The sequence below is a fragment of the Gobius niger genome (genome assembly GCF_951799975.1).
Source record: "Gobius niger genome assembly, chromosome: 17".
Taxonomy (NCBI): Eukaryota; Metazoa; Chordata; class Actinopteri; order Gobiiformes; family Gobiidae; genus Gobius; species Gobius niger.
In genome coordinates this window covers 24,780,738-24,793,293 of record NC_136868.1, presented here as the reverse complement: position 1 = coordinate 24,793,293, position 12,556 = coordinate 24,780,738, and the positions used below count along the sequence as shown (strand labels likewise).

The following is a 12,556-nucleotide window of genomic DNA, read 5'->3' as shown; positions in this document are numbered from 1 at the left end:
TTTTTTTTCTTCCCACATGTTTCACAAACAAACGGGCAACTGTATTTGCAGAAAAAGGCAATAAGGTTTAGTCATGGATCAGTTATTACTCAGGTTTCAGGTTTTCTCTAAAATATCACTTCATTTGCATTCTTGATTTGCCTGTGAATCGTCTTATAGATCTAGAAGAAAAAGAACTACGTCATCCATCAACAGAACACAACTTCTAAAGTTTGCAGTTCAAATGGGAAATCGAAAGTACAAATCACCACTGCTTTGTTTTTTTTCTCCGTCATTCTTCATCTGGGACGGCCTGAGAAAGGATCCTCTATTTACCTGCTATGTCCTCACTTCGTGCTGAGGAATTTGGGTTAGATGAAGGAAGCCCTCACAGCGGCTGGAGGCACACCTGGCTGCTACATGTGCAGCTAAAATCCAAATGAGAAAAAAGCACATTGAGAGGCTGCAGCTGTAGATGAACAAAGCAGCACCTTTTATTGGCCCAATATGACCGGGATGATGACATTATTAGTCGTCTAAAATGACATAGGGCTGTATTATTACACAGGTGGGATATAAAGGATACACTGATGCACTCTTAATTGCTGCCTAAAATGACGGGGGGGCCATAAAACTCTGCAAATGTTTCAGTAAAAGCACTTTTGTGGGTCCGTCGCAGAAATATATAGTGTAAAACAGTTATATAACTTCAGAAAAGTTTTGGATGGATGATACTGTTGCAGAGAAGAGCACAAAACTCATCCTGGTTGAAATGAATGAGGACTGAAAGAACAATGGCGTGTTTCACTGCAGCAGTGGATTATATTTGGACATTTTTGACAGAGGCTCAGATTGTTAGCATTTTTTTTTTTTTACAATAACAGATGTAGGATGAGTGAGAGGGCGAGTGAGCGCTGCTGTGGGTTAGGTGTTTCAGCCTGTCAGGTGCTCTTCCAGGATCGGTACGCCGAAAAAACTGGTTCTGAAGACAAAAAAGGAGGTCCGAGGCACAACCGACTTTATGAGGGACACCAACGCGTTTGGACCGCTTAGGTCTTCATCAGGGCAGACAGTGTAAAGACTAATCAAGCACAGGTGCTATTAATAGTCACACGTCACGTGAGAAGTCATGTGTTGTCTGAGATGAAATAGATAAAAAAAATAAGATTAAAAAGCACAGCTAGTCTGAAGATACATTACTAGCTTGATGTGGAATGCATTAGAGTACATCTATGGAGAAAACACCACCTATTAAATACATGGTAGTTTACATTGCGTAGACACATCCAACTACTACCAGAGAGCTCAACAACATAAAAGGCCAAGACAAACATGGAACATCTAAAGTTGGTGATAGCGCTATTACCACCACATATCCTTGACAATGTACACACTTTTATATTGAAGCACATCTCACAGGTACTATTTCCCAACATGTTGAAGAAAGTATCAGGTATTATTTTGCACCAAACCTTACATAAAACAAGGTATTGGGCAGCGGACAAAAAATCAATAAAACAAAATCAAAAGATCCCCATAGGTTGAATCGCTTATTTGCTACAGAAAGACCGAGGGGGCAGGTAGCTCCCAAGGTGTTTATCCAGAAGGTTTCCCTTTGGGCTAGTTTATTGATACGGTCTCCTCCCCTGATGTTGTTAGGGATGACTTCCAGTACCATAAGGTGATTGAGATTGCAGTTTGCATGTAATGTAAACTACCATGTATTTAATGTATGCATTCCACATCACAAGCTAGTAATGTATCTTCAGACTAGCTGCGCTTTTTAATCTTAATTTTGTATCTATTTCATCTCAGACAACACATGACTTCTCACGTGAATCAAGCACTCTTTACACTGTCTGCCCTGATGAAGACCTAAGCGGTCCAAACGGGTTGGTGTCCCTCATAAAAGAAAGGATTTTTACTATAAGTCGTCTGTGCCTCGGATCTCCTTTTTTGTCAACAGATGTAGGATGTTACAAACTAAGCATGTCTAGCCTGTGGAGCAAGTTGTGATACATTTATTCAAGATAGATTTTATGTCAGAAAGACTTAGGTCAAAACATTTGGATAAGCAATTCCAAACAGATCAGAATTTCCATAGAAAACTAATGAGGCATTTCTCATTTCTATCGCGTATCATAACTGGCTTCATCAGTAAAAGTGTTTTTTTCGTGCACTACAGTATACATAAAGTAATGATCCTGAAAAAAACAACAACCTCTGAAACAGCCAGGGTTGCAAAGATTCAATTTGCCTTTTTGGTAACAAATTGACTTAATGTTATCCAACAAAGCAAATAGTTCTTAGTTAGCCCCTTTGTTATCTCAAAAAGTTCAACCATTTTCAGCAACAATGTCCTGAATGAGCATAAGTCTGTTAAGATAATAAGTGCAACTGGAACAAAATGTTCAACAGCGTGACAACCAGTGACAAACAAAAGTATTTTCTTTGATTCCGGTTTCCGTTGAGCGTTACAGTTTTATACACATTTCAATGTCAGCCTGGCCTCGGATTCAATTCACAAACTCAAGGCATAACTCAGCAGACTTCCTGTGTTCCATAACCAGGCAGAGAGAGGAAGTGTTGCTAATATAAACACATTAAAAGTGATGGCTTTTATCTTGAATATAGCACATTGGAATCTGCTGTTTAGACAGGGAACGCGGTCCTGTTCTGCCTCATCGCCTCGCAAGCCAAGGCTGCTTTCTCCAAGGATATAATCCAGCATACAGTTCCTGTAGCTGCAGTTTTCCATACAATGAGGTTAAAAATAAGTCACAGATTTGGAGTGGCTCAAGTGCCCTGAGGTCCAGGAAAGCCCTCATATAACTCCTAATATGTGAATGCTGACCTTAATGGAAACAATTAGACCAGGGCAATTACTGTAGACGTACATCCTTTGGAAATGTTAAAGTGATTGTAATTATGGAATAGAAATGACGACTATGATGACGTTCTGTGACAACCTTGTTTCCTTTAGGGGGATATTTCATTTTGCACAGTATGTTTATGTTTATGACCTCACCAGTTTTTCCTGCATCCTCTACTCAGAGTCCTCTTTCACTTCAACTCAAAATCTTGAGTCTTCCTGTCGTGTGTGGCTCTGTGCAAGGCCAAACAATAACGGATCTGACAGGTGGGACTTTATTGATGTACACATTTTAAAAAAGTTAAGTCAAGATGTTATTCTTTGTCTAATATCAAATATAGCCTGATCACACAAACAATATATCCAACTTTGTTATAATATAAAACGCTTTTAATAAATACATGGGAAATGAATTTGTGTAATCTAAAAGTCAACACTAATGTCCCAGCAAAGACAGCACAGTGTTATCTGCATCGATCAGCATCAGAGGGCGTGTACAGTCACAAGCACACGTGGGCTGAGACACACCCCCAGTGCAAACAGGTCTCCACGCCTCCTCCCGCACACTGACACTGAAGTGGAGGGGAGTGGGTCTGTTTTCAACACAGAACTTTAGATTTAAGCGAATTTACACAAGATCCCAAGATAACACACGTATACACTGCGCAAACCTCACCACAACTCCATCTAATGTTCCAAACTAGAAGAATACAATATAGAACAAAAAGTGATCCTGGATTTTTATACGTATTACATCAATCCACTGCTAAAAATGAGCCAGTGTACCCCCAGTATTGGACATGACCCAGTGTACCCCCAGTATTGGGCATGCATTACGCGTAAAACGATCAAAAACAAAAGTAATTGAAGGATGTAAACTCACCGGAGTTCTCCAGTCATCCCGAAAGTCTATGTTCACATTCTGTCAAATTCAACTAAAAGAGCCTGAACTGACATTGTTATACTACGCACACAGCAGTGCCATCTTTACGCACAGACCATGCCTATTCTCTGACTTCATCCCTTGGAACAATGTTAAAACCTCACTGAAAACACATTTAGTCTACTATTTTAACTATCCAGACCGAATGTTTGTCTCCCCCCATCATGATGTCAAGTGAGAAGCGAAAAAAAAAAAAAAAAAAAACACCACCAAAGCCAGGAGGACCCACTCCCCCCGATGAACAATAATGCGTGAAAAGTGAAATTAGATGAATGCCAAAGAATTTCTCTTTGCTTGAAGAACATATTTAACAAGGCTTTAAGCTGTCACAGGAATGCTTTGTGGTCTGCTGGCCAAAGGGAGAGAAATATGTTAATAATGTAGGCTACTGCCATACCAAATATGGCAATACTGTTACGTCTGAGCTCTGGTGCGCATCTGGAAACGCTTAGCTGCTCTGAATAAAGGCACTGCGGAGCCAGAAATAGACACTGTTAAACGTATTTCTGCCCACACCTTCAAGACTCACAGAGAAAGTACTATTTTAAACGTCACCGAACCATGATATTAAAAGTTCTTGTGGCAAAGTTCTCTTATGAGCTAAAGCGTGCCACAGGTAAACAAAGCGCTTTACGCACAAGGGTTACAGTTTTCACATCACAGAAACTTATTTTTTGGTGCTGTGTAGTGAACTCTAATTCAGTGAACAAAAGACTAATGTTTTTTTTCCATCTAAAAAAGACGCCTACAAATTCACAGAGGCTTTTGAATTGTAGAAGAGTGAAGCGGAGGAATGGACAAACAAGAGAGAAAAATGTGAGACGGAAAAGTGTGCTGAGATGGGATCCAGGGGGGAAAAATCCATTTGAGAGGAGATGGGAAGAAAGAAAAAAAAATAGAAAGCTTTAGACAGGGTGGAGCTTAGGTCTTGGATGGAAAATGCGCCGAGAAACATTCCTGGCATAGTTTGGGAACAGTTCAACAGGCAGCCCAGGGACGACGTCAGCTTCCCAACCGTATATAAGTCCGAAGGTGGCCGTGCTTCAGCAGACTGCAAACGCTTTACCCAGAGCTTCAACTACTCTAAAAAAAAAAAGGAGTCTTAGACACGAGAGACTACGACGCAAACACCACGAGACAGACGGCGTTGCGAAGGAATTTACGGATACATTTTGAAGACCGCTTTTCTGAAATAGGATTTGAACAAGACATTATTTCAACATGCTGATGCTGACTGTTGCCGCGATCATCCTGGGGAGCCTCAACCTGGTGAGTTTTTTTCTTTTTGTTTCCTGTGCTGTGCCTTAATAGTTATTATGAAGTCAAAGTTTGGTGAAAGTGGTGTGTTAACGCGGAGCTTTGCGCTTTGCTTGTGTAGGTTCTCTCCTCCTCGTCTTGCCCCGCGGTGTGCGAGTGTCCTCATGAGATGCCCAAGTGCGCACCCGGCGTGAGCGTGGTCCTGGATGGCTGTGGCTGCTGCAAAGTGTGCGCCAGGCAGCTAAACGAGGACTGCAGCCTGACTGAGCCTTGTGACCACACGAAAGGGCTGGAATGCAACTTTGGAGCCAGCTTTGCTCTTGCTACAACTCGTGGCATCTGTCGAGGTATGTTTAGAGGCTTTGCTATCCTAATGGCTTATTGTACAGATTGAATTAAATAAAGGAAAAAGATAGAATATCTCTAAACTGGACAAATCTGCATGATTTAAACAGTGTGAAATGTCGACATAAGGAAATCTACTAACTAAATGTCAAAGCACAGGCAGTCCACTGTGGAGGGAAAGAGATATCATTAATAATCAGAAGAATTTTAGTTTAACTAATTCTTATCTGGGAACCATGTGATGTCTTGAGCAGAGGTCTTAAAGCCAAACAGGAAAGAAAAACATTCCTTTGCTTGTGTTTTTCTGCAGCCAAGTCAGAGGGCAGACCCTGTGAGTACAACAGCAGGATTTACCAGAACGGAGAAAGCTTCCAGCCCAACTGTAAACACCAGTGCACATGCATCGATGGGGCAGTAGGCTGTGTCCCACTGTGCCCACAGGAACTCTCTCTGCCCAACCTTGGCTGTGCCAACCCAAGACTGGTCAAGGTGCCAGGCCAGTGCTGTGAGGAGTGGGTGTGTGATGACACCAAGGAGATAGACATCTTGGAGAAAATCTTTGGCAAAGATATTCTGACTGAAGAGCTGGAGAAGGACCTCACCAACAGAAATGAGCTCATTGCAATAGTCAAGGGTGGACTCAAGTCTCTATCAGGTAAGAAACCAGATTCCTCTTTAAGAGTCTAAAAGATAATCAAAATCTGACAAATGGCTAATCTGTCTTTATGTTTTGACCACAGCATACAGACCACAGCCTGAGGTACAAATGTTTGACAACCAGAAGTGCATCGTCCAAACCACGCCCTGGTCCCAGTGCTCCAAAAGCTGTGGAACAGGCATCTCTTCCAGAGTCACCAACAACAACAGTGAATGCAAGTTGGTCAAAGAAACAAGGATCTGTGAAGTGCGGCCATGCACTCAGTCACCTTATTCCAGCCTCAAGGTAGGTTCAAAGAACATGCACTGAACAGACTGAAGCATCATGAACAAACATCAAAAGACAAGCTTTCAGTCCGGAGACTAACCTTGAATTCTCTTTTCATTGTTTTTACAGAAAGGCAAAAAGTGCAGCAGAACAAAGAAGTCTAGCCAGCCTGTGAAATTCACGTACGCCGGCTGCTCAAGCCTCAAGAAGTACAGGCCCAAGTACTGTGGAGCCTGTGTGGATGGCAGATGCTGCACCCCCCATGACACTAGAACCATCCGGGTCAAGTTCCGCTGCGAAGATGGCGAGACCTTCAACAAGAACATCATGATGATTGAGTCCTGCAAGTGCACTTACAACTGTCCGAATGCCAACGAGGCCTCATACCCCTTCTACCGGCTCTCCAACGACATCCACAAGTTCAGAGACTGAGCGCAACTGTGGACAACCCCCCTCACCAGTGAAAGCAGGGGTGTAAATAGACTTCCAATCGACTACCAGCTTCTTGTTGTAACTAGATTCCCAAGGAATTGTGGGCTTACATCATGAGGACTTAATGAAGTGCACTGTTTGCTGTGACTATCAGCATTCTTACTACCAACTGCTTCATATTAATGGAGCATCATGAGTAGCTTCGTTATGGAGCAAGATGTAACTAATATTTGTACATGTATCTTAGTCGCTGATATCAATTCACTGTGTATATTTTGATCTTTTACATTTGGACATGACCCAGACTGTAGACTTGTGTGTGCATATGAAGACATGCACATGCGCAATCTCAATTAGCCGACCATCCTTTAACCTTATGAACAACACATCAACTTGTTTGACAAGTGTGTGGTTTCATTTTTTTTCATGACGTGGGCATTACTGTTCATGTTTTGTGGCAGCTATTCAATTCCCTGAACAAAAGACAAAGCGAAACATGTCAAAGGATGAATGAATGTTTTTATTGTTATTATTATTTATCAAAAGTGTAGCTACTTTATTTGAATATTAAGTGTCATACTGGAATAAGTTGTAAAATTGATTTAATTTTATATGTTCCAAATAAAACTGGTTTATTTATGACATATATGGTCTGACTTGTGTTTATCTTGGCTAAGAAGTACAGTGCTTATATGCAGATCCCGAGGTAGGGGTTGCTCGAATTTGAATTTAGCAGAAACTGTTATATCAGAGTGTAGACCCAACAGATTTCCAGACACTGAGCAAGGTCCGTCTCTTCTTATATAACACAGTCTCAACTGACTTTGTGTGCTTTAAGATGCCATTCTGAAACGTACAGGCTTGCTTTCATTCGAGCTGGCTAAGCCATACACTTGACTGCTTCTGAGAAGGGAAAAAAGATTAAGTCCATGAGTAGCAATGAGTATGGGAGTATGCCAAGAATCCTAAGTGCTGCACTGAATGGACTGGGATTAGACACCATGCAGGAAGCACAATGACTATTATTGTATACAACTGGGCTGTATGAACAGAATGCATTCCTGGTTCGACCTTTTTTCACACGTATCACTGCCAATTTGACCTCATTCATTAGCAGCTGCTATTAAAGTGCACAGAGTGCACTGGCCTCATCTGGCTCCAGCAGCGCAACTGTTTTCTCAAAACACTTGTAAACAGCTCTTAAGGGAAGGAGGGGATCCCTGTGCAAAGTTGTTAGAATTTTTATTGCGAGGAAGCAACACAGGAGACATTTAACATGTTAAACTGAATGTTTGCATAAGACCATTTTGCAGGACGCTTTCTATTTTTAGGTTCACCTATGCCTAAGCTAGTCCCATGTGGATGTCTCCCATCTGTATGAATCAAATTAACCCTTGTGTTATTTGTCTTGGTTTTGGATGTGATGACAGATGCTTGCACCAGGTGCAAAATACCAACAGTACGGTTTATAGTGGGGTAGAGCTGCAGAGCTCAGGGGCAACGACTGGGAAGGCTTTCTTTTTTTGATCCAGGTAGAGGGAGCGGCTCAGGAATGCAGCAGTGGCTCAGAAAGCAGACATCCTGATGGGCGGCAGATGTTGGAAAATATTTCAGAGCAACATGTTCACTTTAGCTATGAAGATTTTCCAAATATACACAAACACTCCCAAGTAGTCAATTATATTCACAGAGCCATTTTATCTCTGCACAAACTATTTTAGAGCTTGTCAATATGATGTGTTTGTTCCATCAGTACAATGATACTGTAGAGGAGAACACAGCTTTAGGTCTAAAGTGTAATAAGAGGCTGAATAAAACATAGTCTTTGATTGAACTGCTGCCTACCGCACAGGATGTGCTCTCTAAAATTGTACACATTCCTCACATGAAAGGTTAACCTAATCACAAAGATGAGCTGTGACTGGATTTACAGACACAACAAACCCAGTACGCCCCCTTTAAATGTGTCCTGCTCTGTGGCCTCAAGGGAGAAAGTTCTACATTTGGCCCTTCATAATGTACTGACATTTGTTAACACAATGCAGCTAACTTGGTTATGCAATTGCATCTGTATGTTATGTGAGCAGTCCTTTCGGTCATCCGTGGCATTCCTTCATAATGCACTGACAGGCTCACTATCGGGCTGTCTAAACTCTCTCCAGGAGCTCGGGGATCACATTTAATGTTGGAAATAAACGGTGAAGTCTGGGCAACACTGGGACAACCTGTAAAAACTATTGCTCAGACACAGAGACAAACAAGCCTCTCACACACAGGCGCCGTGCAATTAAATCACTCAGCAGCTACCTCATTCCCTCAACCCAGAACGTGTTTATATGACAAAGACATTAGCATTAGACCTTCATCATGGACTACGTAATGCTATGCAAACAGGAGCTTGAAGCAACAGTGGTCATTACTTCAATCTGGAAGTTGTACCGCACTGATGTCAGCTCTTTAACAAAAAAAATCACATCTACTATAACTGCAGGTAAACGTCATAAGCAACAGAGGGGCCACCTGGGGAACTTCAAATTTTACTGGCACCATCTGCTGGACAAAGTGGAATAGAGCAACGCAAGTATTCTAAAACGGATCAAGTGACTTGCCAAATCAGGGTGTCACTTGAACGAGCATGAAATAACATGAATAAACACAGAACATTGCAAGGGAACAGTGACGTAAACCTTTTTACCACACCCATCACATTTCTATGTGAAATTACATAAGAGGAGCTGATGACCGGGCCGCTGGACTGAGTGTCCCCAGAGGGCTCTCTCTGGCCAACACACTGATCATTTACTCAACACAAGCTGAGCATTGATGGGAGAGGCGTCTCACTTGAGCCGAGACGAGGCTGGGACTGAAAGCGTTCGAAAGGGGGCAGCGGGCGTCAGCAGCTGAGCTAATGTTGGCACAGTTTGACCCCACCATTGTCCGATGAGGTCACAGAATCAGTGAAGTTACCTAAGGGCTTTAACGCTCCTGTGGGTCCATTTAGTATTTTAACCACAGGGTTTGACTCCTGAACGCTACAGTGACTTTTATTGGACTTTAATTGAATTATTGACTGTGTGTTTGCATTGTCTCGGTACTGCATGTTTCCTATTAGGGTGATTTCATTACTTAACAGTGGAGGATAATCTGCCTCGTTAGTTCTGGTTTCTTACAGACACATTGACAAAAGTGTTTTTTGAATCAACCAGTGTTAATTTTGACAACATATTTGAATTTAGTTTTAGTCTTAGTCTTTTGACGAAAATGTAATTCCATTTTAGTCTAGTTTTAGTCGACTAAAATTGCAAGTAAATGTAGTCGACTAAATTTAAGACGAAGTTAGTCGACTTTGCATTTATAATGTTCATTATAATCATATTTAATCTTGTTCCTCTGCTTCATGGAGCTGCTCCACATGAACAAAGCTCAGAGCTGATCCTTTGGCAGAGAATTTACATGATCTGAGGCTCTTTCAGACGGTCAATAGAAGTTTGGATGATTTTAGTCTCTCCCTTTCATTTTTATTTAGTCTTATATTAGTCGACTAAAATATCAGGACATTTTAGTCACAGTTTTAGTCTCATGAAAAACGTTTAATTTAGTTTTAGTCCAATTTCAGTCGATGAAATGAACACTGGAATCAACAAAGAAAAACATAGCTGATTGGGGTTTATAATAGTGAAAGGACGCTTTTGCTGTGCCGAGTATTTGACAGTGATGTTTCTTTCAATATTTGAGCAAAAACTACATTTGATCAGGAAGAGGAGTGGACTTCAAAAATAGTGCATCCTAAACCTTTTTCAGGCCCCGTTATATAATAGTAGGTTCATGCGAGTCAAAGCACAATACCAGCATACTTCCAGCTGAGCGATGTGACACGTAAGCCTTTACTCATTCTCTGTCTTAACAACTTTACCAACCCTCTGGGCCGGAGCAAAACCCATCATGTGAATCTTTGAGCAGCGGTGGGTCTTTTAATCAGCAATTTGCCAACATTTCTGTGAAACCCGAGTGACATGAGTGATGTATTTTCCGACTCTTTCGTCTGCCCCATGCTGGGTAATTGCGGCCTGGTTTCCACTGCAGTGAAGAGCTAAGGGCGAGTAAGGCCGAAGTCTTTAAATCACCTCCTGCGTTCTCTTCCAATTCTGATTTCTTTTACATGTTTTGTCTTTGGCCTGGGCGTGCATCATGGAGAACACTCGAAAAAGGTTAAAGGGGACACAGGAAGAAGCACCCTCGCCTCTGCTTGATCTACACAAAAAAACAAGAACAATTTAGGACCATAGATGCACTAAATACACTAAGAGAACAGTTACGGTTAAACAAAACAGTTTATATCTGAAGACAGAACTCGGGAAGCCTTAACATAATGGATCATGTGTAGCGACAACTCGTCAAACTGTGAAGAAAAGCAGCAGGCAACTTGTTTCAAGTCATAGAAGGGTCATTCTTTAAATGCGGTGCCTTTTGTGTCCCCAGTCTGAAACAAGCTGTATTTTCTGAAAATATAACGATTTTAATCTTTATATATATTTATTGTGAAATACAAACTATGGGGTATTATATAATCAAGGACATAACCCCAATTATTGTGCATATCATTTTTTTTAAATGCTTTGTTTTTCTGTTTTTTGTGATTTTGCCTTGTCCCCAGTGCAGTTTCCACTATTTTGTTTGCAAAAGTAAAGGAAAAAAAATTATAACTTGAACTTTTTTTTAATACTTATATCAAAACAAACGAATTGTTTTAAATACTGAACATTTTTTTTGTTGGGTTTTGTTTTAATTGTTTAAAATGTTGGTTTAATGTTTGTCCCTGGGTTCTCTGTCCACTGTGTTGACCTGAAGTGACGGTCCCTTTAAGTAAGCTTAAACTTCAGACTTCAACTTCATTCACACAGAAACTGTACTTTCTGTGTGAATTTCAAAAGCCCTTCTAGGGATGGACATTGCAAATTAGCCTTGGCTATAAATGTTGTAGTGTGCTACATGTTTATTGTTCACACATGTCCCTATCAAATAAATAAAAATAAAAAATAAATTAAAAAAAGCTCCGCACACTTCTCCTTGACTCTAGCTTCTGATGTGATGTCACACCAGTGGAGGGAAATTCAATTGTGGTAAAGGTTCTTACTTTTTATGTGTCAAAAATTTTATTTGAGATATTTTATGAAGTAGATTTAGTGTGGTCAATCTTATGGTGTCCACTGTGTTGACCCTGTTTTGTTCAGAAAACAATCAAATTATATATTTTTTAAGTGTTCTTGGGTTAAAATGTACATTTCTCATCAGCTATCAAAATCGTGTTAGCTATAATGCTAATACAAGCTAGAGTAATAGCCATTTTTGTTGTAAAATGTCCACCGTGTTACTATGTTGACCATATTTGGATAACATAGTGGACATATGTATACAATCAATGGACTGATTTATGGATTGATTGATTGATTGATTGATTGATTAGTTAGGTTTGTGTAATTAATAATGTACATAAAAAAATAAAAAAATCCATATATAAAACACAATTTAGTCGTCATTGTCCTTTTTCAAAGGAATGTCACAGAAGCAACACTACGCTACTCATAAAGTGGGTCATTTTGCTTCTGAAACACAGACATAGAATTATTTAAAATATTTCTTAACTTATGTACACAGATGGCCCTCTACGTTGCAAAAACAAATGGTACCAATTATTGAGAAATTATTTAGATCATGTAAAGACGTGCAAAATGACTAGTGGTGGGACTTAATCGAGTTGTAATTAATTAATCGCAATTAATCGCATTCAAGCATTATTTATTTT

General features: G+C 40.5%; 1 protein-coding gene across 1 annotated transcript; it reads left to right on the top strand.

Annotated features, from left to right (window-relative positions):
- The first annotated feature begins 4,777 nt into the window (after nucleotides 1-4,777).
- On the top strand, nucleotides 4,778-7,369 carry ccn1 (cellular communication network factor 1). Its single transcript, XM_079575134.1, has 5 exons — nucleotides 4,778-5,063; nucleotides 5,173-5,398; nucleotides 5,707-6,051; nucleotides 6,137-6,339; nucleotides 6,451-7,369. The coding sequence occupies exons 1-5, from the start codon at nucleotides 5,016-5,018 to the stop codon at nucleotides 6,751-6,753; spliced, it is 1,125 nt and encodes a 374-aa protein (XP_079431260.1). The 5' UTR covers nucleotides 4,778-5,015; the 3' UTR covers nucleotides 6,754-7,369.
- Nucleotides 7,370-12,556: the final 5,187 nt, after the last annotated feature.

Coding starts and splice junctions, on each gene's coding strand:
- ccn1 (XM_079575134.1), top strand. CDS start 5,016: ATGCTGATGCTGACTGTTGCCGCGATCATCCTGGGGAGCCTCAACCTG. Junction 5,064..5,172: donor TCCTGGGGAGCCTCAACCTG/GTGAGTTTTTTT, acceptor TTGCTTGTGTAG/GTTCTCTCCTCCTCGTCTTG. Junction 6,052..6,136: donor TGGACTCAAGTCTCTATCAG/GTAAGAAACCAG, acceptor TTTTGACCACAG/CATACAGACCACAGCCTGAG.